Source organism: Fusarium venenatum, assembly GCF_020744135.1.
Source record: "Fusarium venenatum strain MPI-CAGE-CH-0201 chromosome Unknown EDB82scaffold_4, whole genome shotgun sequence".
NCBI classification, from domain to species: Eukaryota; Fungi; Ascomycota; class Sordariomycetes; order Hypocreales; family Nectriaceae; genus Fusarium; species Fusarium venenatum.
The window spans coordinates 2625220-2647944 of record NW_027072132.1 but is presented as its reverse complement, the minus strand read 5'-3'; the positions used below and the strand labels follow the sequence as shown (position 1 = coordinate 2647944).

The 22725-nt window shown below is 49.1% G+C and overlaps 9 protein-coding genes across 9 annotated transcripts; 5 read left to right on the top strand and 4 right to left on the bottom strand.

Annotated features, from left to right (window-relative positions):
• Positions 1-283: 283 nt before the first annotated feature.
• EDB82DRAFT_480025 (uncharacterized protein) lies at positions 284-2072 on the top strand (the record flags this gene model as incomplete). Its single annotated transcript, XM_065608133.1, has 4 exons — positions 284-1074; positions 1123-1462; positions 1516-2031; positions 2067-2072. 4 exons carry the CDS (start codon positions 284-286, stop codon positions 2070-2072), a joined length of 1653 nt encoding a protein of 550 aa, XP_065463302.1.
• A 114-nt stretch (positions 2073-2186) lies between these two features.
• EDB82DRAFT_307945 (TatD family) lies at positions 2187-3827 on the bottom strand. The gene has a single exon (XM_025737754.2). The coding sequence runs from the start codon at positions 3651-3653 to the stop codon at positions 2427-2429; it is 1227 nt and encodes a 408-aa protein (XP_025592583.1). The 5' UTR covers positions 3654-3827; the 3' UTR covers positions 2187-2426.
• A 1101-nt stretch (positions 3828-4928) lies between these two features.
• On the top strand, positions 4929-6109 carry EDB82DRAFT_307888 (uncharacterized protein). Its single transcript, XM_025737752.2, has one exon. The coding sequence runs from the start codon at positions 5133-5135 to the stop codon at positions 5898-5900; it is 768 nt and encodes a 255-aa protein (XP_025592582.1). The 5' UTR covers positions 4929-5132; the 3' UTR covers positions 5901-6109.
• EDB82DRAFT_307918 (putative kinetochore protein SPC24) lies at positions 6083-7114 on the bottom strand. Its single transcript, XM_025737751.2, has 2 exons — positions 6896-7114; positions 6083-6843 (listed from the first exon to the last, which is right to left on the bottom strand). Exons 1-2 carry the CDS (start codon positions 6920-6922, stop codon positions 6265-6267), a joined length of 606 nt encoding a protein of 201 aa, XP_025592581.1. The 5' UTR covers positions 6923-7114; the 3' UTR covers positions 6083-6264.
• Positions 7115-7421: 307 nt separating this feature from the next.
• Positions 7422-8099, top strand: EDB82DRAFT_529387 (mitochondria fission 1 protein; the record flags this gene model as incomplete). The annotated part of the gene is made up of 4 exons (XM_025737750.1): positions 7422-7440; positions 7516-7534; positions 7601-7694; positions 7770-8099. 4 exons carry the CDS (start codon positions 7422-7424, stop codon positions 8097-8099), a joined length of 462 nt encoding a protein of 153 aa, XP_025592580.1.
• Positions 8100-9244: 1145 nt separating this feature from the next.
• Positions 9245-11029, bottom strand: EDB82DRAFT_307870 (Septin-domain-containing protein). Its single transcript, XM_065607449.1, has 4 exons — positions 10779-11029; positions 10577-10720; positions 10060-10526; positions 9245-10010 (listed from the first exon to the last, which is right to left on the bottom strand). Exons 1-4 carry the CDS (start codon positions 10861-10863, stop codon positions 9375-9377), a joined length of 1332 nt encoding a protein of 443 aa, XP_065463301.1. The 5' UTR covers positions 10864-11029; the 3' UTR covers positions 9245-9374.
• Positions 11030-14072: 3043 nt separating this feature from the next.
• EDB82DRAFT_513451 (uncharacterized protein) lies at positions 14073-15923 on the bottom strand. The gene is made up of 3 exons (XM_025737748.2): positions 15518-15923; positions 14882-15458; positions 14073-14832 (listed from the first exon to the last, which is right to left on the bottom strand). Exons 1-3 carry the CDS (start codon positions 15743-15745, stop codon positions 14378-14380), a joined length of 1260 nt encoding a protein of 419 aa, XP_025592578.1. The 5' UTR covers positions 15746-15923; the 3' UTR covers positions 14073-14377.
• A 213-nt stretch (positions 15924-16136) lies between these two features.
• On the top strand, positions 16137-18451 carry EDB82DRAFT_513450 (SPOC like C-terminal domain-containing protein). The gene is made up of 2 exons (XM_025737747.2): positions 16137-16322; positions 16382-18451. The coding sequence occupies exons 1-2, from the start codon at positions 16257-16259 to the stop codon at positions 18248-18250; spliced, it is 1935 nt and encodes a 644-aa protein (XP_025592577.1). The 5' UTR covers positions 16137-16256; the 3' UTR covers positions 18251-18451.
• Positions 18264-22710, top strand: EDB82DRAFT_513447 (uncharacterized protein). Its single transcript, XM_065608936.1, has 6 exons — positions 18264-18341; positions 18472-18487; positions 18562-18825; positions 18885-19701; positions 19753-20738; positions 20790-22710. Exons 3-6 carry the CDS (start codon positions 18652-18654, stop codon positions 22404-22406), a joined length of 3594 nt encoding a protein of 1197 aa, XP_065463300.1. The 5' UTR covers positions 18264-18341; positions 18472-18487; positions 18562-18651; the 3' UTR covers positions 22407-22710.
• The last annotated feature ends 15 nt before the right edge of the window (positions 22711-22725 follow it).

Genomic DNA, 22725 nt, shown 5'->3' with positions numbered 1-22725 from the left:
CCGTCTTATCCGCCTAGTCGCATGTGCTATTTTTTTTTTTCGCTCTTCATTTCATTTCCTCGTAATGTCATCCCAATCTCTCGTATTGAACCCGTTCATTCTTAATTCCCTCACAAAACCTTTTTCCCTTTAAGCATCTATCCATTACCTCTTTCTCTTGTTTTTCGTATTCTTCTGCCTTAAGCTTCTTTCAAGTGAGCCCGGCTGCCTGGTACTCCTGGTCCGAATTTGACGTCACAGACCAACAACACCAACAACTCTTCTTTTCGATAATAATCTCGCGATGCGCGGCCTCACTCAGGCTGCCGCCGCGGTGCTGACACCTGCGTTGGTGTTAGCTCATGGACCTCACCATCCCCCACCTCCACCACCTCCTCCGCCTCATATGGGATTCCTACCTTCCGCTCTCGATGTAACACCTTCAGCTTTTGTCACAGTCAATGTCCCATGGAGCGATACTGAATCGTATCCTTTGACACTACGGTTTGATGTAGAGGAGTCAGACGAAGTCTGTGGTCCTGCCAGCATCAAGCTCAATGGCGAGTCCCTCGACCAGGATGCCAAGGGCCACGGCGTTGGATCATTCCTCGTCAACAATGAGACCACCATCTCAGCTGAATGGGATTTCGAGTGCATTGGCCCCAAGGAGTTCCCCTTCGGTCAATCAATGCGCTTCAACGTAAAGGCCCTCGACGACATGGCCGTCAATGACGAGTCTTCCTTCTGGATGACCTTCAAGCAAACCGCCCCTGTCCGAATCTCGGATGTTGGAAACGCTGCCTATGTATGGAGTCTGTCCGTCCCCTTCAGCAAGGAGAACAATACATCGACAGGCGGCAAGTCCACTACCGATAACCCACCCCCTATCTGGGAGAGCAACCACCGCGACTTCCAGGACCCTGAAGAGGAGCTTCAGGTTGAGTTGATGGAACTGGAGGCTCTTCACAAGCAGATTCTTCAACTCGAGCAGCTTGTCGAGGAGAGGGAGGCGTCCGTTGCCAAGAAGCTTGGCAAGAAGTATCCTCCTCCTCCTCCCTCGACTTACAAGAAGATCAAGGATTGCGATGGAGTGCAGTGTGTTTTGCACACTGTAAAGGATGGCGTGCGACACTCTGCTCATAGGTTCTACGATCACGTCTTCGGACATCCTCCTCCACCACCTCACCATGGTCCTCACCACGGTCCTCATCATGGAAATGGCACTCACCATGGACCTCATCCTCCTCATCATGGACCTCCCCCACCTCCTCCCCCTCACCATGGCCATCCTTTCCCCTTCCCTGGAGGTCACCCTCCCCCTCCCCACTGTCCTCCTTGCTCTTGTGATCCTCACCATGGCAATCCCCCGCCACCTCCTCCTCATCACAAAGATGGACCTCACGGGCCTCACCATGACAAGCCTGAGCACGGTCCTGAGGGTTTCCGCGCCGAGGGACATGAGGGACACCCCCCACCACCACCTGTAAGTCCAGTCTAATAATTCATCAACGGTTTCAATTTCTAACAACTATTCAGCCTCCTCACCATCCCATCATTGTGATTCTCGGCGTCCTCGCCATTGCACTCGCTCTTTTCAGCGGCATTGCCATTGCCTACATCCACCGCCGCATAGCTCGTCTCAGCCCCGAGTCTCGACGTGCCATCCGCCGCGCATTCCGTCAATCTCGGGAAGAGCGCCGCAAGGGCTCCGCTTTGAAGGCTGCGTACCGAGCTTTCATTTCTCGATGTGTCGAGAACGACGAAGATGAGAAGGAGGCCATGCTTCACGGTGACCGCCGCCGAAGGTCTTCTTCTGCAAGCAGCGTGACCATGGAAGAGGAGATTGCTTCTTTCCGCGAGGCTGCTAACATGGTCGACGGCATCGTTGCTGCCGAAGAAGGCCACAACACACACGCTCGCTCTTACAGCTATGTCCCAGGCCCTCCTATTTCTTCTCGCCCAACACATCACCACCCTGCTGCCGCGGCATACCGTAGCTTTCCCGATGACGAGAGCCTTCCCGCCTACGATGATGACGAGCGCGATTCCTCGGTGGTTTCAGACGGATGCCGATACACACCTGGTAGCTCTGATTACACCCCTTCCACCTCTGGATCCAACGCCAGCGACGTTCTGGGCGACACCAAGAACTAAAACGAAACTATATGATTTTTGAGCATGCACGATCTCTTTTTCTTTCTGTTTTTTGTTTGTTTTGCATACAACTATGATACACCATATTTCCTTATCTGTTAAGATTTCAATTTTTTTCTCTCTTTTTTTTTCTTTTTTTTTTCTGCACACATGAGTGAGATATTGGATATGGGAGTTTTATATACTGTGATTCCACAGCACCTCGATAGCCATCTAATATCACATCTTGAATTGTACAAATCTCTATCATGCTACTATTAATGATGTATATATGCCTAGTTTTCTCTTTCCCCTTATTGCCCGAAGATGAATTCCTCGTAATTCTTGGCTATCTTCTTGACGCCTTCCTCAAGCTCCCAACCCTTGACTTCGCAAACATGTCGGTACATGTCCTCTAGTGCCTTTTCCATATGCTCGCCTGCTATGTGAAGATCGCTCTCTATAAGCACGCTGTCATCGGGCAGAGCGCGGAGCACCTCGTCGATCTTGGTGCAACTGGCATCTGTGCTTAGGTTGACAGCTGCTGACAGTGAGACAAAAATGCGAGCTGGGATTGTTGGGTTGAGGTACTGCTTTAACACTTCAACACTGGCACTGAACGAGTGAAGACAAATCCGTGGAGGATATGGCTTCTCGCTATCTTCTTCGTCTTCTTCATCCGAAAAGTCCTCAGCACCCTTAGCGACCAGACGCCGTTTTCGGCGTGTTATCACTTCACGCTCATGACCTTTCCATGTGTCGGCAAGAGTGTCATGAAGCACTCCATGAGCTTGCACGCCGTGTACGCTGACAGCTCGGCGAGTCTTGGCAGCAAGACGGAGTTGTGCAGCAAGAATAGCACGCTGGTGCTCTATCCTTACTCTGTGAGGACTGAGATACCGACCTTCGCGACCTCCGGGAGTGAGAGTTGAATCTCGTTCAGCTTGCTCAGATGGGTTCCATGGCTCAGGAAGACGAAAGGCCTTGTCAACGCCAATCTCACCGACCAGAGCATGAGGGTTGGCAGATAGTCGGGATTCAGTTTCCTTGAGAAATGTGCTTACAGCGATTGGGGTTGGTAGGGAGGCGACAAAGTCCAATGAAGGTTCCGGCTGCAGAACGGCGTTGTAGTGGGCCTGCTTTGCGGCATTGTCGGTGTCGGCGTCGGAGCCGGAGGTGGGCCTATATGTCGGGACGTCGGCCGAGTCATCATAAAGAAGATGTGAGAACCAGGGGTGCCAGCCAAAGGACGGAACCACCCAAGCATTGCTTTGGTCAGAGTTGTTTTGGAAGAGCTGCTTAGGGTCATGGTTAGAGTGCTTGTTGGCCACTTCTGCGACAAGATCCTGGTCCTGAGCTCGTGTTGCCATGATAGTCAATGCAGCCGCGCGCATTGAGGGAATATCCTGTATGGAATCCATCGTATCCGTTGGGTGGCAATGAGCATCGCATATTGGCAGATGCCAGGGGAACGGGGTTTCGTCGCCCACATCTACTGCAGGCACTGGTTGCTCATCGTAATTGTGGGTGAATTGACACATGTTGGCGATTCGATCGAATCAGGGAGTGAGTAAAAATTGAGATGATCTAGTTGAGTTTACACTGTAGATGCATGTAATGTTTGATTTGGCATGTGTGAAGAGGTTCATCGTCGATGGTTGATAAGGGTCAAAGAGTGATGTCAGTGGGGAAAGCTCCTTCCGTGATGTGGATAAAGATGGGGACGGGAATCGAGAGGCTCCAAGTGGGGTTGGGTTGTGGTCAAGTTCTTTTGGTGACTAACCTTGTCAGGTTTGTCAACTAACTTGTCCTTTAGTTTAGTAGCTTAGGTAGCTTAGCAATGTTCCTTCATGGCTTGGGCTTGAGTTAGTGACGTTTATTGCCTCGGCTTACTGGCTCATGTGACGTGTGTAGTTGGTGTCTGTTATCGACGGGGCAGTTTCTAGTGAGCTGGGCTGTTTGTTAGTGCACAGTCAGTTCCAGGGTCTTTTTCTGATTTACAGTCGATCACTACTGGGGGATAAGGGATCCTTGAAAGTTTATTTATTTGTAGTTCTCATAAGAAAAGATAAGGACATTATTACTCGTGGTAAGTAGACTAGGTGTTAATAATAAGCAACTCTTGTATGCAATTGTTTACAGATGGATGATTTACTCATAATGATGCTTCAATGATCCTTCTTGTGCAATGAGAAAAGTACACTTACATAGGCAGGTAGTAGAGAGGAGATACTGACTCAAGAGGCTTACCAAGGTACTTCCTGCAGGTATATTCTCCTTACAATCACTTGCATCCTTTCAATGCAACTTCCCCGCACGCTCTCTCGTGGTGGCTTATCAAATTGCCGTACGATGGTCACCTCAGACATCAGAAAAATGAGCTGCAACAGAAAATTGACCTAAGCCAAGCCAAGCCAAACCAGGCCAGACCAGACCAAAGCCACACCTTTTCACATGTGATTGCCTCCTCCAGACATTCTTTTCCTTTTCCTTTTCTTTCCTCTTGTCCTCTTCTTTTTTTCCCTCTAGCATAGATACATATTTACCTGCTTCTACTTCACTGCAACCCCATAGAGTCGCATTCTTTTCCCGCTCTTCCATCCGACGCTGCATCTTTCTGCTTATTGCATGGCAACTAGGTACAGTGAGTGAAGTGATAAGCAAGCTCCTGTTTCCAACCCCTCCTCCTCGGCCGCCTCGCTTTGACTTCCCCGGAAGCAATCTATCCTATCACGGCTTTGGGACATGTCGACGTTTCTCATCCGAGAGCGGCATCCATAGGCTCTATCTTTATGTGTGTAGCACATTCGGTACTTCAAGTCGTCAACTACTATAGTAGTCGCTCACCTCTTTGGCCCTTTTGTTTCTTCTTTTTATTTCTCTTATTCTTCATCATCCATCTTCTGTAACCACTAATTCCATCATCAACGACTGCCATCATCACTCTGGACAAACATCCATGGGATTCTTGTAGTCATGCACTACTAGTCTCGTCTCTGTAAAATCACCATCAATCAAAAATGGCCTTCTTCAATCCCGTCTACGCTTTCGTTGTGCCCTTCCTTTTCGTCGTCACCGTTCCTCTTGCTGTCTTCGCTGGCATCACAACTACCATTGCCTTCTCTGTTCTTGTTCTCAGGGTGCTGTCTGTCTATCTCGACGTAGCTTTATCCATTGTACCGCATTATTTGGGTGGACGAAAAATTCGGCCTTACCGTCCTAATAATCATTACATTCGTCAACCACACCTCGAAACTCCAGGTTCTTCTGCACTTTACACCAACCCATCAGCTTCATCGGCCGGGTCAACGGCCTTCGAATCATCCTTACGAAGACGTCGTCATCGTAGGAGCTCCAGTGCTCTATCTACAGCTGGTTCTACCACCCCAATTAGCGAAAAGGCATTCGGCTTGCTCCCTAGCATTGGCCCTGAGCGAGATTTTGAAGGTATTGGCGGTTGGCGACTAAGTGGTGATGACGAGACATGGACCACAATCAACTCAAGGCTCGAATTGCCCGATAAACAACACCATGGACGTAATCATCACCGTTCCCCGTCAGGTCCCACGACACCTGGAGAGGGCGGATATCTTATGATGAAGGGACGCAACCGAAGCCCATCAGCAATGCGCACCTCGGCATCCCCCAACAGCGCTCGCACAAGGACACCATCTGGCCCTCACATCGCTTTCACGAATAAGACCTTTATTGACAGCTATTTCCCAAACTTCAAAAATTCGCCAAAGGGACTGAAGAAATTGCCCTCCCAGGGGGTTGTCGACGCATAGGTCCCCGAGACACTAATGCTATTCTCGTGTAAATTATTCTTACGACTTTATGAAGGGAACTGAATGAGGGAATAATCGCAATCAGACCAAAACTGATAAAAATGAAAATGAGGGTACAATTCGGGATTTTAAGGGCGTTTGAGCGAGACTCTTGACATTTCTTTTGATTGATTCGATAAAACATGACATAAACATAGTATAGTCATGAAGACAAAATGATTGTTAGAACGAATGGCACTTGTGCAGTGTACTGAATTTATATATCTCAATACCCTATATCCTGGTATCAACCATGCCGAAAACGCCAAAACAAAAGTCCATCATCATGATATCATTGCCAAACCCCATGTGAACCACTCCCTCCTTAGAGAGTCTGCCAAAAGTAGTTTGCATAAAAGAAGCGCGAAAACTTCTTGTCCATGTTGACCACATGCACATCGCCCTTGCGGTCATTTCGAATAACCGCCTTGGACCACTCGCCATCCTTCTCGTCGCGCTCAATGTCAATACCGAGGCTGCGATACACCTTGAGTCTCAGCAATACCTCGTCATCAACAGGATCCCTGCGTCGCGCATTCGCAGCAGCATCTCCTTCCACGCCCTGGAGCTCGAGCTCCCGCAGACGAGCCTTCAAGTCCGCAGCAGTGAGGGCGAGACGTTCCGCATCCGTCTCAGCGTCGGCGGCAGCCTTTGCTGTGCGGAACTTGAGGGTGTCGAGACGGGCGATGTTGGAAGCGTGGTCTGCGGATGAGTGGGATGTTATGAGGTCGTCATGTCTTGATGTATGGGTTGCTAGTTGGCGGGAGAGCTTCTTAAGTGATGACTCGGCCTCGCGGACGCGGAGATCACGAGCTTGTTCAAGTGTAGCGAGTGATTCTGTTACGCGCGCAACGGCAGTTTTATCTGGTGCGATGTTGAAGTTTTCGATTGTGTGGTGAATAAGCTGGCGATTTATTAGCCATGGTTGAGAAAGGGGGTTTAAGGTTAAGACTTACAGTCGCGGGTTCTTCAGAGAGCAACATATCGGGCGAGTATTTTAATATCGAGTTTATTCGAAATTCAATAGAGAGTTTCTAGTTGTTTTGCTGAAAACGTGAAATACGATTCTTTGTACTTTGTTTAAGTGGTTATGATGAAGCTGGCAAGTCAATTCGGGCTAAGCACTATTGGTCGTCCTGACGACAATCATGGATCGTTATCATACAGCTTAACCTACACCCGACATATGCACACCCCACCTCGGTTTTCTACCATTTAACCGGATATTCTCCGTCAACGCCGCACATCGTCATCGGGTCCCGCCACAAGCAGGCAAGCAAAGAGCAATGAAGCCGAAAAGAGCTACCTCTGATTAACACGTGCGAACTCTACCATCGCAAGAAGATTCCTCTGATCTTGACATACCTAGATAGTTGATCTCCTACGAATCCTCTCTTGGCTCTACGCATCGGCTTCTTGATCGTTGAAGTCATCACACTTTTTTTTATATCGCATTACCGACTATAAACGACCCCCGTCAAAATGGTTACCGAACTACCATGTGAGTTCCCGTCTGCGTAAACTGCATGATAGATAATATGTTGAGAAATGATATACTAATCAATGTATTTCAAAGATGCGCTCGACGCAGAGACGTTAGTTCCTCTTTAAAACTTTTGCAATGCGACATCAAGTACACTTATCCTGACTGATGGCAACAGGCCGCTAAATCCCTCCGAACTCAACGTTCTAAAAGCGCAATACGACCGTGAGGGTGAAATGGTCGGCGTCCAGACCAAGTTCAACTATGCCTGGGTAAACCCTCTCTTAACTTCCTATTACTCTTGCTTCGTAACCGGCAAGACTAACATCCTGTCTTTCTTTCGATAGGGTCTCGTAAAGTCCAACCAGAGAAACGACCAGCAGCTCGGCGTCCGCCTACTCTCGGATATCTTCCGCGTCTCTCCTGAACGCCGCCGAGAATGCCTCTACTACCTAGCCCTCGGCAACTACAAGCTTGGAAACTATGGCGAGGCTCGCCGCTACAACGACCTCCTACTCGACAAGGAACCCACCAACCTGCAGGCCTCGAACCTGCGCACGCTCATTGACGACAAGGTTGCCCGGGAAGGACTCATGGGTGTTGCCATACTCAGCGGTGTTGGTGTAGCAGCTGGAGTTGTGGGAGCGTTCCTCCTGAGGAATGCCAGGAAGAGGTAGAGAAAGAGAAAGAAAGTTTTCATTTGAAGGGGAAAAGAGGGGAGAAATTCAAAAAAAGAAACGTGCAGGAGAATGTCACATTCACATGATTTGCATGGGCGGTTTCGGGAACACAACTATACTCACTCTTCGCTATAACCTCTGGATTGGGCCCTTTTTGGAGTCTTTGACTTTACGAGATATGCTTGTACTAAATAAATGAAGCGACCCTTATTATATAAGTTACCATTGTTCATCTACCATGTCTGCTAGTTTGATTCCCATGCAGATGTTCCGTCATGATCACAGTCAAGGTTTAATACAAATTGACGGACTAATCGAAGTCTGCAATGGATGAGTAGTGCTACAGTCTTGGGAGAAGTGGAGTACTCACGATACTATTCGTACATATATCACAGAGCGAGTCATGGTACAAGGGTGAGACTAAGACAAATAAAACAATGTTAAGGAAACCAAGATCAAGCCAGCTAAGAAACAAACCAAAGAGACAACGCGTCACTGTCTAAGGAGTATCGCGTGTTGAGACATTATAACCACCTATTCTCAACAAACGTACGACTAAAATACAACAAGTTGCTACTCGACAAACTTCCTTGGTAAAACCACCCATTTAATCTTATCTAATATTATCCATGAGCGAAGCACCATAAACCCCTTGGTGATAGAGGAACAGGTTCTCAAAGGTACAGCAAGTGAGCAGTGCAACCAGGCAGAGTAAGTGAAGGGTTTGGAGAGCCAGTATGTCACACTCCCAGCGAGAATACGGCGAATGACGACCAAGATAAAATAGTTGCATCTTCCACAGCTCTCGCACCGAGAGACGCTTAGATATCGTCATCTTTCGCCGGTGGCCCTGCCGTTCTCCTCTCCAAAAGGTATTTTCGTGTAACAGATTAGAGTAAGACTAAAAGGCGTCAGGCGTGACTTGGCTCAAAGCATGGCGGAGAACAACGCTTGCCTGTAACTTCCGGTCACACCGGGACGCCGGCAAAGCCATATAGTCTGCATATTCCATCCTGCACGACTATTCTTCATAAATGACTTTTTTGTTCCGTCTCCGTACGACAATCATTCCGTGTGGCGTATGTGATGTGATGTGATTAGGAGACAATGTTTTGTTTCTTAATTAAAAAAAGGTGAGAGAAAGAGGCGACAAAGAAACTAGAATCGAATGCAACGAGAGGCGTCGAGCTGGTATTGTATGGGCATCATGGGTACTCAAACATGGATAAAGAAAGATGAAAGAAATGCGCAGGTCGTCAAGAAGTTGGGAGCTTAGCGAAGAGAGAATCCCTTTCGCTTGCCCTCCTTCTCTAGTGGTCGTCCGCTCTCGACGCGTTGCTTCTTGTCCTCGAGCTCCAGTCGTTGACGGTCGAGCTGCTCCTTCATCTCCTTGTGTCGAGCGTAAAGTTCCTCTTCGGACTGCTTCAGCTTGCTCTCCTTCTCTGCCACCTTTTGCTGGAAGACCATCTTCATCTCGGCCTCCATCTTGGCAAGCTTCTGCTCATGTAGGGCACGCTCTTCCTCCTGCTTGACAGCGGGGTTGACCTCCTTGAACACGCTGGGGTCTTGAGACACACCCATGGCAAGCAGCTTGTCGGTACGGTAGTTCTCGTAGAGCTGGTTGTTGGTGTGCTCCTTGAGTTCCTCCATGTGAGTTCGGATGAGCATTTGTCGAAGCTTAACGAAGTCGCAGTGCTCCTCGTTATCGACCTCGATAATTCCCCAAGGGTACGCACGGCCACGGATCTTGCGACCATCGGCGCTGGTGATCTCGTTGTTGGCACCAACGACGGCGAAAGGAACCTTGGACATGATCTCGTTGTTCTCCGCGATTGTCTCCTCGTCGTCGAGCTCGTATCGGGGACCCTCAAAGATCTGGATACCATGGTGCTTAATATCGGCGAGGATCTATATTGGTCAGCAACTGAAAGATACATCGTCATTCGAATTAGCTTACTCGAGACTTGAAAGCAGCAATCTCCTCATCGGTAAGGGTATCAGCCTTTGCAATAACAGGGATCAGGTTGACCTTGGTGTGAAGTCGGCGCATCACCTCGATGTCAAGAGGCTTGAGAGAATGGCCAGTGGGCTGGATGAAGAAAACGCAAGCATGGATACGGTTGTCAACAATGTTCATGCGGTTGACCTTGTTCTCTGCATCCAAATAAGAGTCAAATCGCTGCTCAATGTTGTCGACAATAGGGCGCCATGACTCGTCGTTGTTGACGAAGTCACCGAAGCCAGGGGTGTCGACGACAGTGAGGCGAAGACGAACACCAGCCTCCTCGATATCGGCGCTGATGGACTGGATGGTAACGGTCTTGGGAATAATGTCGAGGCTGGGGCCCTTGCGCTCCTTGGGGGGGTAGAGAGAGGTGTTGAACAGGGTGTTGACCAGTGTAGACTTGCCAAGGCCAGATTCACCTATTCTGCTGTTAATTCACGTCTACTATTTTGCCAGTGCGACTACATACCAACGACCATGACATTAAAGTTAAAGCCTTTGCGCACACTCTTTCGGTGCCATTGGTTGGGCAGGTTGGCGAAGCCGACATAGCCCGTGAGCTTTCTTCGGACAATGTTCCTGTTGTCAGCAGCGGGGGGTGGCTGAGAAGGAACTTTATAGAATGGTCAGCAAACTGTTAAGAATCATGTTCAAATTGAATGCAAACTTACCGTTGGTGGGCGAGGCAGAAGGGGCCAACGCTGGGGACTCGCTGCCAGGAGAAGCTATTGAAAGATACGTTAGCAAGTTGATCATTGGCCGAGACTAGAGATAAGAATGCGCAGGTAGAGGTGAGAGGAAGATCCTGACTCCACGAATATTCCGAGCTGGTGAATCGATGGTTAATCCTGGGCGGTGGTTGTCTGTTATCGCCTGATTGACTGGGCTCTCCGTCTTGATCTGCCGTCTTGTCATCGCCATGAATATCGACAAGTTGCTCATAAAAGGACATTGGTGCAATAACATTTAGCGTCAGCCGGTTATCAGCATCAACGTCGAGCATGCTGCGTTGGTGGCGTACAGGCGAATGGCGTGCAGCAGACGGTTTAGATGAGCCTTGATCACCCTGGCCTAATGGAAATTGGTTCATGGGGAGACTTATTGATCTCCTGGAGTCACCAGATGTTCTCGGCGTTGGTTCGGCGATGGGCGGAGGGTTCAGGAATAGTAGACTGGTTCCCAAGCTCACGCTGCGATTGCGAGCTTTGGCATGCTTTCCCAGGTCGAACGACATCTTCGGATTCAGGGGTTGGGTGAAGTGCTGGTTATCGACTAGGGAGACTGTCGGGACCAAAAAAAAAAAGGGGGACCAGGACAGAGCCAATAGATTATAGATGATGGAGAACGAATGCCGTCGAAGTTATCGTGAATCGATGGTTCTTGCAATCATTCTTGTCGTTGTTAAGACAGCCACACTCAAACTCCTGGGAGGTTGGAATTGTCCTCGTCGTTGTTGTCTGGGGCTCCTTCCTCAACCTCTACTGGGCGCTTGTGCCATGTGGAAAGACACGAGCGTGCATAAAAAGAAAGAATCGCCTTACCCATATTGAAATATCAAGAACGGTCGAAGTGGAAGGACTTGTAGGAAAGTGCGGGTTCTAAAGTCAAAGCTCGCCGGTTAGCTACGTCAGGTAAAAGGCCAGCTAGCTTCACAAGCTTGGTAAAGGATTGCCAAAGGAAACAACGATAGAAGGACGCCCGTCTCGACACTACGTTTCCAGGCTAGAAGCGCAGTTTGAATGGAAGTGTCGTCGGATCGATCGAGGCCGCTCTTTCTCAAAGTCGTCGTTGTCGGGTTCAGAAGTGGAACGAGGGACATCAACTCACGGATATACCAGGAGACGCGTGTCAATAGGTGTCGTAACGAGAGTAGACGAAGATTAAGAAGGAGGTCACGGGTTTATCAACACAGGACCGACTCTCACGCACGATAAATGGCGATCGAGATAGAAGAAGTAGCAATGATGATGCTAGAAACGGGGGGTTAGGAAAAAAAGAGAGAAGGTGAAGTCAAGGAGAGAAATGGGAAATTTTGGAGGCGATAGGCGGACCAAGCAAGGAGACGAAATTCTGATGTGCTGTGCTGTTCTCCCAGCAGAGCAGCCCAAAGGCAAAGGAACCGTGCTTCAACAAAAGGGGTTTAGAAGAGCTAATCCTAAATTAGGCTAGTGTGGGTCCCTCAACTTACATGATCCAGGGGCAAGCTCTGGAGAATTAGCGAGCAGGGTCGCTGAAGGGCTACTGTCGAGCCTAGAAAGATGCTGCAACGGTAGCTCTGATTGGCTTTTGAAACCCGGGTCCAATTAACGGTGCGGCACAGGGGTTGATCAATGGTAGGATGGGAGATTGGAGAGGGAGTGAGTGCTCTTAGTAGCTTCACCTCACGCAAATTAACAGTAAGGTTTTGTATCTTGGCTTGGGCTCCTATCAGCATGTAGCATCGACAACTGCCATCAAGTTTACTTTTTTCGAATATGTAGAGCTTTGCTTGTTCAGCTTCATGTTGTGAGTACGCATTTACCTTTACTTGATCCCTGTCTACGAATTTCTAATTGTGGCGGAAACACTACTCCTTACTTAAATCATTCCCCGAACTTGGAGCTCACCTGAGGTTGTTTCTAAAAGGGGAATGCTACTTTAATCATGTACATACCTAGCTCCCCTTGTGCTTCAAGCATCAACGATCTTTTTATGTACAGCATAGCATGCTATCAATATCGAAAGGGGGTTTGTGGCTCCTATTATCATTCTCTCCATCATAGTATATTTGCATTGACTGTTTTCTCTTCTTATAGCTTTGCTCCTCCAATCTTTGGTCGCATGGTCCGAGACACTCGTAAATGAGACGTTGCTAGACACAAGACAGACACCAAAACACATGTCGATCAACGTTATGTTTAGGGGCCAGGGTATTTATCCCCTTCTTTCTCGTGACCAAAAATGCAATTGAATCATGCGCGAGAGTAACCATCGTGCTATCATCAAGCTATCTATTTCCTGTTCGTCCCTCCAGGCCAGGAGACGGACGGATAGTCATTTAAACACTGGGACGTTGTCCACCCGCCGTCAAGTCCGGTCGCGCCTCAGCCGCTCCCACGTCTGTGCTAGAGGAGTCCCTCGTTTAGTTTCCCTTCCCCGTCTCTGTCTCCGTCAAAACATCAAACATCACTGACTTGCAATCAGCCCGAGTTGTTTCCTTGGTGGGTCTCGACGCCATTCACACCCATGCACTCTACCCCGTGCGTGGTCCATTCATGTTACTTAGCCATGAGCCAACCTCGTCTCATCTACAGTCCTTGTCATCCATATATTATATCAAGTTGTTTCCGTAGCGATTATTAGGGTTATCGAAAGATCAATGCTTGAAGGCCGGCCTCTGAGCAGATGGATCGACCTCAGGCCAACACCTAAGCCGATACACACCAACACGCCAACCATCCTCCATCCCGTGTTGCGACTTGAAAACGAGTTCACATGCATACATTACATCTATTCATGGCAATAACATCATATTGAATTCAACACAGTCTCTCTGTCTCCTGTTGCGTACGCTGTCTGTACTACCAACCTCGTGCAGCTCGCGTTTTGCATAGAGAAGACTGATAACAAGGGAAATTCAGAGCTTCCAGTTGCATTCCAGACCAATGCAAGGGTATACCTCTCCTATCATTCTAGATGACTATTAGCACAGCTCATGTTCCACCTAATCTACCTTAATATGATTCATGCGGAGATGATAATACATGTGGCAGGAAGTAAAAAATCACCTATGTCTGGACTGCTTTTCATCAGGGTTGTCTCTAGGGTAGCCTCGTCCGTCTGGGTTTCATGTTTGAATGTGACACAAAGGACACTACGGTATTCCAAGTTGAACTTGCAGAAAGTACATACCCTATATCCGAATGGTTCTCACTTCTTAATGCACTTTCTCGATTATAGTATCTTCACGTTAGTGGAAGGTCTTAGTTGGAGTTGGTGTACAGCGTTCTCGAACCCCTCATGCTTAATTACACGTGAAAGTAGGTGCTTTCTCATGGCCCTGAGGGTAAATAAAGTCAAGACTAAAGGTAAAGAAGAGAGTAATTTTGCCAAGTAGAATGTGGTATCTATAAAATCGCCTATTTTATATGTCTCGCACCAACCTCGAATGTCTTGGTGCCTCTGTTTGATTACATGCCACATCCCCGTCTCCTGTAACGGTATAATACACTGTCGTTATACTGCCTGGACGCATCCCTCAGCAATGTTCATACAATAACATACAATCATTTTACGCTAGGCCAGCCTGCTGGCTAGCAAAGAATCGCTTTGACTCAGCACATCTTTCGCTCTTGCAACCAGGGCATCGGAGACCCATTTGCTTCGAGCAGGCCTTGTTCTCAGCGAGATGTTTCTTGGCAATGTCGGCAAGAGCTTCAATGAACACAGGACTGCCGTTGAGTGATTCAACTCGCTTGACGGTCTCGGGACTGCCGCTGTCGGCAATAACCTCCTGGTCCAGCTCGTAGAGAGTTTCGATATGGTCGGAGGTGAAAGCGATGGGGATAAGCACGAGGTCCTTCTGACCCTTGGAGACGTAGTGTTCCACGCTGTCCGAGGTTTGGGGTCCTAACCAAGCAGACGGGCCGACCTGAGACTGCCAGCAGAGTCGGTAGGGGTTGGAAAAGCCAAGTCTCTGCATGACAGCATAGACAGTTGCCGCAACCTCAGCCGGGTAAGGATCGCCTGTCATTTGTTAGCATTTATTGCGAAGATAAGCAACGGGTGTACGAACCTCTGTTGACAACAGACATGGGCAGACTGTGAGCGGAGAAGAGCAGCACAACATCCTTTCTTCGCTCCTCAGGGTACTCTGCAAGCTTGGCCTCAATGTTTTGCGCAAACGCCTCGACCAAGCCGCTGTGGTTGGGCCAGCGGTCAATTACACTCCATGTGATAGTACCGTCGCCGGACTCCTTGTTGGTCTTGCCCTCGAGTCTGTGCCTCCATTTCCACAGCTCATTCAAGCTGCTACCTGTTGTCGAGCAGGAGTACTGAGGGTATTGTGTGAATGCGACAGCGCGACCGCCCTTGCCGTTACCAAACCCGTCCTTCAGCAGCTGCTCATACATCTCCTCAGTCAATGGATCCGCATATCGGAAAGCGACGTATGGCTTGTGGGGTGCAGTCTCTGGCGAGATCTTGTCCAAGATCTTGCACATCTCGGCGTTTTGGTATTCAGACCACTTGCGGATTGGGGATCCTCCTCCGATTGCAGAGTATTGCTTGATGATTTTGGGTGTTCGACGCTTCGAAATCAAAGGACCGAGGTAGTTCTGCAGGGGGCCAAGAGGGATCAGGTCACCATCAGCCTGTGACAATTGTCAGTATACGGGAACCCGGAGAAGCCAACTCGTTGACGATGACCTACAAAAAGACGACTCAAAAAGCTGCCAACCTCGTCAGTAGTCGAAGGTCCTCCCATGTTGAGGAAGACCATAGCTGTAGGGCCCTTGGATCCGGTCGCATCTTGGGTGACAGGATGGACAGTAGTGGCCAGATACCGCCTTTGAGTAGCGATCTGGGGTAGCGCAAGACGATGCGAACTGGCCTGTGAAACGCTCCTGCAGAGCTGGCTTGTAGATATCCTCAAAGCCATCGTAAATAGATTATCGTAGACTTTTAAAATATAAAGTACAGAAGAAAAATAAAGGAAGCAATTCTTCAATTGAAAGTGTTGGGAAAGTTTGGAATCATGAGACACCTGAGGGTGTTAGGAAATATTGCCGATGTTACATGCAACTTAAGTGGGCGGCGATGATGCATGCATCTCCATGGACTCCGGGATCGTCTGCAGCGCATCATATCGAATTTTCGCTGAGGCCTTCCATCTAAAAGTGACATACGGTACCCGCGGATATCCCGCGGTGAGGAAGGTACCGCCATTGGAGACAATGTCTCAGCCAATTGCCGAGCTCGTAATCTAATCCAATTCATCAGCTACCTCACGTGACCTCGCGTCAGGCAGCGCGTCGACCCTTGTCACCTAGCTCGCGTTTGCCTAAAGCTATGGCCCACTAACATGAGATCAACCGCCAGCTCTTAAAGTCGAGCTGACCTGCGCAATGAGATTGACCAATCTTTAGTAAACAACAAAGATCTCATCAAAAATGGCCGATAAACAAGATTGGCGAAAAGAAGACGAAGATGAAGGGGAGCAAGAGATTGACGAAAACGTGAGTTGGTTGAGTCTCTGCTATCCCATCTCAACTTCATACTAATCCACTCCACTTAGAGCTACAAGGCACAGAAGGACGCTGTCTTGCTCGCGATAGATGTGAGCAAGTCCATGTTGAAGCCGCCACCACCTTCAGATTCCAAGAAGGCAGATCGCGACAGCCCTGTACAGGCGGCTTTAAAATGCGCCTACCACCTGATGGAACAGCGCATCATCTCCAACCCCAAGGACATGATGGGTATTCTTCTGTTCGGTACTGAGAAGTCCAAGTTCCAAGACTCAAGTGATGGCCGAAATAGCTTGGGCTATCCGCACTGCTACCTGTTCACTAATCTCGACGTTCCTGCGGGTGAAGACGTCAAGGCTCTAAAGGCCCTGGTCGAGGAAGGTGAAGATGAAGATGAGGTGTTGACACCTTCGGATGAACCCGTAATCATGTCCAACGTGCTGTTCTGCGCAAATCAGATCTTTACGACCAAAGCGGCAAATTTCGGAAGTCGTCGTTTGTTCATTGTGACTGACAACGCCGATCCTCATGCTTCAGATAAACAAGCCAAGTCTGCTGCGGCTGTTCGAGCCAAGGATCTCTACGACCTCGGAATCATGATAGATCTGTTCCCCATTACCAGGGGAGACGACAGTTTTGACATACACAAGTTCTACGATGATATAATCTATCGAGACCCTGTCGGAGAAGCGAACATGTCTGAGGTTCGAACATCAAAATCGGGAGACGGATTGACTTTGCTCAACTCCCTGATTTCAAACGTCAACTCGAAACAAACGGCAAAACGAGCTTTGTTCTCAAACCTACCATTCGAGATCGCGCCCGGACTCCGGATCTCTGTCAAGGGGTACAATATCGTGCACCGTCAAGTTCCAGCCCGAACTTGCTACATCTGGTTGGATGGTGAAAAGCCGCAAATTGCTACAGGCGAAACCACACGCATCTCAGAGGATAGTACCATGGCAGTTCAAAAGGGACAGATAAAGAAGGCATACAAGTTTGGGGGCGAATATGTCTACTTTACCCCTGACGAACAAAAGTCGTTGAAGGACTTCGGATCGCCCATTATACGCATCATTGGCTTCAAGCCCCGCAGCTCGCTCCCCATATGGGCCAGTACCAAGAAGTCTACTTTCATCTTTCCAAGTGAAGAAGACTATGTTGGCTCAAGCCGAGTTTTTACAGCGCTTTGGCAGAAGCTGCTCAAGGACGACAAGATGGGCATCGCTTGGTGTATCACCCGTGCCAATGCGCAACCGATGCTGGCCGCCATCATACCGTCTAGAGAGCGGTCTGATGACGACTCAGGCACTCCTTACCTGCCTGCCGGTCTCTGGATCTACCCTCTGCCATTCCTGGACGATTTGCGAAACATCAACCCTTCAAGTGAAGTGCTGCGGAGCTCCGACGAGCTTACAACACAAATGAGAACCATTGTTCAGCAGCTCCAACTGCCCAAGGCCATGTACAACCCATCGAAATACCCCAATCCAGCTTTGCAATGGCATTACAGAATCCTGCAGGCCCTAGCGCTGGAAGAAGAAGTGCCCGAAAAGGCGGATGATGCAACAGAGCCCAAGTATAAAGCCATCAGCAAACGCGCAGGTGGTTACTTGGAAGACTGGTCCGAAGGCCTAGCACAAGAAGCAGGCAGAGTTGCGAACAGCAAGGCGACCAAACGTGAAACTGACGATGAGGATGTGGAAAGGCCAGCAAAGAAATCAAGAGGAACATCGGAGAAGGCGTCTGGCTCTTCCTTCAACATGGAGCAGTTAAAGGCAGAAATAGATAGTGGTGGCATTAACAAAATGACGGTGGTTCAGCTCAAGGACTTGCTTGCTACCAAGGGCATGAGTACGGCTGGCAGGAAAATGGATTTGATTGAGAGGGTTGAACAATGGGTGGAAGAAAACTCATGAGAGCGCGGACTGTCTACCTAGTTGTGCGTTGTGTGCGTTGGCGTTTGTGGTGACTTTCAGTAAGGATCCTACGAGTCGAATACCATATATTCTGTGAGCGGAGTGTTAGGCATATTCAAGGAAATATCATTGTTCTCGCTTATTGGTGTGAAAGTGAAAGTGAAAGTGAAAGTGAAAGTGAAAGTGAAAGTGAAAGTGAAAGTGTGATGTGAATGACTGACATTCAATATGTAGCTGCCTATTTTTTTTATTAGCATTTTATCGTTTCACATTATTCTTTTAGCTTTACTGCAGCATTATAAAACGTGCGACCTTTTGTAAGCTTCAACTTATTCATACATGAGTGCATATGTTTTTTCAAGCATCTTTTTGTCAGATATTGTTGTTCTGAAGGCGTGAAGATGGACGTGACGAAAGCTCCATCAGCTCTAATGCATACGCCATCTTCAGCGTCTACTAGCTGTCGAAGCCCAAGTAATTTTCAGTGGGCTGCACGCGAGGACAGTAGCAACAGTCAGAATATATCCCCTGTGACAGACGTCCGTGCACACAGCCCAACTGGGTGTCCTCCTTCTGTAAGACTTTCTTCAACTGTCCGGGCAGGCCCATAGAGCTAGCTAACGCAGCTAAATAGCACCCTACCTCATCCGTCAAATCAGTGGCATTTTCATCATCGGCACCCACTCAGTTGTTTGCGAGCCCGCAAACACCAGACACTGGCACTGGATGTCGATACCGTCAGGATCTCCCATCTCCGGCGCGCACAGATCCATCGCCCCAGAAGGAGCCCTGGGCGGACGACTATGTTTCTCGGCTTCTACGTCGAGTGCGACACCATCCGAATCACGGGCACCGCGCCAACACCAGCCCCGTTATGGCCGATTTCCTCGCGAGTTTGGGTTTTGGAGGCGCGCAAACAACAACAGTGTCAAATAATTCGCAATGCGATTCGGTTGAGCAGCTACAGAACCAGCTGCGAGGTATCCTAGATGCCAAGGTGACATCGACACGAGCCGAACATGTTGCAATTACTACAGAGTTGAGGGCCACGGTCCGGTTTCAATTGACTGTGTCAGAGCTGGAGAACGGAGCCCATAATAATCCAAATAATCTTAATACCTCGATGGAAGGAGTGCAATCAACAGGAGTGAATGGTGATCAAGATGCGGGGCAGCCACCGCGCGTTGTTTTCGCGAACGACACGATCATGAATCAGCCCCAAGACGATCCAGCACTTCAAAGGTCAGTCGCCAACCATATTATTTCAACAATCAGTTCAGCAGACAGAAGTATTTGGATCGTCCAAGTGGTGTCTAGAGGAGCACAAGGATGGACCTTAACGTACTTGTGTAAGGATTCATTCCAGCATTGGAGTCGACAAACCGCCAAAAATCCATCGAAGACAATAGTAGGCGAGTTCAGTCAGAGAGAGCCCGACCCGACTCTGCACAGTAAGTTGATTTCCAAGCCGCATTCATTTTCGAAAGCTCATCATGAAATAGCACGACCTGCGTTTGACTGTCGAGGATCCATCGTTATTGCCTTCAACCGTAGCACTCGTTCCATCACGATCAAATATGACCATACGCCTCTACATAAAACAGTCGCCGAACTTGCTGCGTATTTTAAGCCGCCACCGCGCCAACTAGGCCCAGGTGCACAGAAACTACAAGAACAGCAACAAAAGGCCAAAGAAAAGACACCAAAGAAGCCCAGAGGAGAGAAGAAGGACAGGAAGGAGCGAAAGAAGCGGGATTCGGTCAAGGCGCAGCACGAGAATGGAAACCCCCGAAAGCGGAAAAAGAAGAACAATGACGCATCTCAGTCCGAAACAACTGATGGCCCCATAATCCCCCCGGATTATCCTGGAGCGCCAGCGGTCAATGGGCAAACAAACTTGGCCTACATAAACGGCGGACAAGCGCCGGACGAAAATGGACAGCAAGACTTCAATGACTACCCCCAGGAATTGATGGGAGATGCGCCAGGAGCTACAAACGGAACTGGATCTCAACAAACAGGCGGCCAACCTGGCTCCGTCACTTTCCCGGTAAACGTTTCAGCAGCCGAAGCAACACGCCGGCGGGAGGCAGCAACGGCAATGCTCAGCAATGCCGGTGTAGATCCCACGACTTTGTCACCTGAGCAATTCGGGATCTTCTCTAATCAAGCACCCGAACTGCAGCGGGAGTCATTGAACATGCTTGTTAAGTACGGCGCGGAGCGCCTCCGGATTGTCCATCCCGGCAACCGGGAGGGCTCAGCTCAGGCAAGCGCTTCTACTGCGCAAAGCACCCAAAGTTCAAACGGACCTAGGACCATCAAAGAACTAGTGCCACAGTCTGGCGCCCAGGGCAGCCCAAACACAGATTCTGAGGCACAAGCTGTGTCTCAGACCCCCGATGATACCTCGTCCCCTAAGCGAAAAGCGAGGAAGACGGGCAAGTTGAGAACAGCTTGCTGCCCGTGTAAAGGACGAAAGACCAAGGTAAGTGTCTCGCGTTCCACCGTTATCCATCATCGAGCTAACGTCAAAAAGTGTCCAAGGGAGAGACCAACTTGCACTGAATGTTCAAATCATGGGACTGCATGTGAGTATGCACCTCAGAAACCACAAAACAAAGGAAAGAAGACCAAAAAGTCGGAGGAAATTGTCATTGACGACGATGACGACGAAGAAGAAGAAGAAGAGGAAGAGGAAGAAGTAGAGCAACATCAAGAGCGTCAGGAAGTTGCTGAAGACGCCGAAGACGCTGAAGCAGAAGGTGACGAGGAAGAGGATGACGACGATCAGCAAACTGCTTCTCAAGATTACTCGTATCCACAGATGAACATCGGAAACATGGTCACTAGCACAGACACGACCACCCACGCTGCACAGAACAGTTATTATCAATCAACTTCAAGCTTAGCCATGCCACAGGCTAATTCTTACCCAAACAACTTACAACCGTTGACTACGGCAGCTTCGCAGCGAGATAACTATTCTCACGCTCTGCCTGAAGTAACACAACCAGTCCATCACCCGCCACCTCCCATTCCAGCACCAGCTGGAACTATTGCCCCCTCTGAGACAAGACGCTGGACCGCTTTTGGCAGCGATGCAAGTGATAGCGGCAAGGCAAGACAAAGTCTTCCATTCGAGCCTCCTCACCCAAACATACAGAGTGCGTCCACCACATACTCGCAGCCATCGGACTGGGGGCAAAGCCCTAACACGACGATGTCTGCAATGCCTGCGACGACCATGGCAACTGTCTCGCCACAAATATCATATGATACACGACACAGTCAGAGAAGCCGACAGAAGAACAAGAGCCTGTCGAACGATTCAGCTCAACAAGTAGCAGCAATGGCCAGTACAGCCATGCAACAGGCCCAGGTCCAGGCTCATGTTCAGGCTCAAGCACGCCAGTCACCAGTTGCAGCAGCAGCCATGATGGCACAGGCCCGCAAGTCTCCATACCAGCAGGTTGCGGTCCCTCGCACGACTTCTAGAACGGGTCAGCGAAACCATTCCAGAACACCGGTCACAGATCAGGCAAGGGGCTACCAGCCTCCTCCTGTTGACATGAGTCAACAGCGAACCGCAGGACCAAGTGCTCACTACGATACATCATCACACATGCCCAGCGGCTCTGGCTATAATGACTATGGGCGATACAGCGAAACCAATACTGCGGCAGGCCACCAGGCAGCTATGTCGGCAGCTTCGGCAACACCGACCACTATGGGCACATCTTATCAAAGCAAGCCTTCGACTGCAAACCAGTGGTCTGGTTCATCGAGCCGGAATGATCGTTCATACAGTACCAACTCTTCGTACCAAACACCAAACGTCTATGCGCAGACATCAGCTGCCAAGCCGGCATCAACCTCTGGCCAGAACTTTAAGATGCGTCCGGGTACACAGCAACAGCTGCCGCCGCAACAACAGCCGCAGCATGCTCATGGCAGGAGCAACTCTTACAGCCAGCAGCAACAAGCAAATTATCCAGCATATTCGGGATCGACACATCAGAATCAACAAGGTCAAACATCCAACCAGCAGCAGCAGCAACCACCGAGCTGGTACTTCCAAAACTCGCACAACCCCTGCATGCATGCCGGGGGTCAATCATCTGGTTATAATTATGAGCCATGGTCAGGCGTTTAAGGATCGGTAATGCCTGATTGCATAATTGCATCTTCTTTATCTACAGGCTCACAAATGGGACCGACAATTGTTTTGGGCGGGTTTGATGACATGTGTTTATTGAGCGGATAGCCTCTTGGCTGGTGTGCGAATGCATTTCAAATTTATGCACTCGTGCCTGAAGATACCCCCATACACACTAGATAGATAGCTGAGTATTGATAAACAGAGCTTTTCACCACAGTTGGCATTCCATAATCTGAGGAGCGAATTGTAATAATTAACTTTATTAATTCCGGCCCTAAAATAAACAAACGAATGAATGCACTGCTCCATATTC

Bases quoted from the DNA above. Each gene is read 5' to 3' on its own strand.
- EDB82DRAFT_307888 (XM_025737752.2), top strand. From the start codon at position 5,133: ATGGCCTTCTTCAATCCCGTCTACGCTTTCGTTGTGCCCTTCCTTTTC.
- EDB82DRAFT_513450 (XM_025737747.2), top strand. From the start codon at position 16,257: ATGGCCGATAAACAAGATTGGCGAAAAGAAGACGAAGATGAAGGGGAG. The intron at 16,323-16,381 runs GTGAGTTGGTTG...CACTCCACTTAG, and splicing joins AGCAAGAGATTGACGAAAAC to AGCTACAAGGCACAGAAGGA.
- EDB82DRAFT_513447 (XM_065608936.1), top strand. From the start codon at position 18,652: ATGGACGTGACGAAAGCTCCATCAGCTCTAATGCATACGCCATCTTCA. The intron at 18,826-18,884 runs GTAAGACTTTCT...GCAGCTAAATAG, and splicing joins CAACTGGGTGTCCTCCTTCT to CACCCTACCTCATCCGTCAA. The intron at 20,739-20,789 runs GTAAGTGTCTCG...AACGTCAAAAAG, and splicing joins GTAAAGGACGAAAGACCAAG to TGTCCAAGGGAGAGACCAAC.
- EDB82DRAFT_513451 (XM_025737748.2), bottom strand. From the start codon at position 15,745: ATGGCTTTGAGGATATCTACAAGCCAGCTCTGCAGGAGCGTTTCACAG. The intron at 15,459-15,517 runs GTAGGTCATCGT...CAATTGTCACAG, and splicing joins GCTTTTTGAGTCGTCTTTTT to GCTGATGGTGACCTGATCCC. The intron at 14,833-14,881 runs GTTCGTACACCC...AACAAATGACAG, and splicing joins CATGTCTGTTGTCAACAGAG to GCGATCCTTACCCGGCTGAG.
- EDB82DRAFT_307945 (XM_025737754.2), bottom strand. From the start codon at position 3,653: ATGTGTCAATTCACCCACAATTACGATGAGCAACCAGTGCCTGCAGTA.
- EDB82DRAFT_307918 (XM_025737751.2), bottom strand. From the start codon at position 6,922: ATGTTGCTCTCTGAAGAACCCGCGACT. The intron at 6,844-6,895 runs GTAAGTCTTAAC...ATAAATCGCCAG, and splicing joins TCTCTGAAGAACCCGCGACT to CTTATTCACCACACAATCGA.
- EDB82DRAFT_307870 (XM_065607449.1), bottom strand. From the start codon at position 10,863: ATGATCAACTTGCTAACGTATCTTTCAATAGCTTCTCCTGGCAGCGAG. The intron at 10,527-10,576 runs GTATGTAGTCGC...ACAGCAGAATAG, and splicing joins CTTTAATGTCATGGTCGTTG to GTGAATCTGGCCTTGGCAAG. The intron at 10,011-10,059 runs GTAAGCTAATTC...TGACCAATATAG, and splicing joins TTGCTGCTTTCAAGTCTCGA to ATCCTCGCCGATATTAAGCA.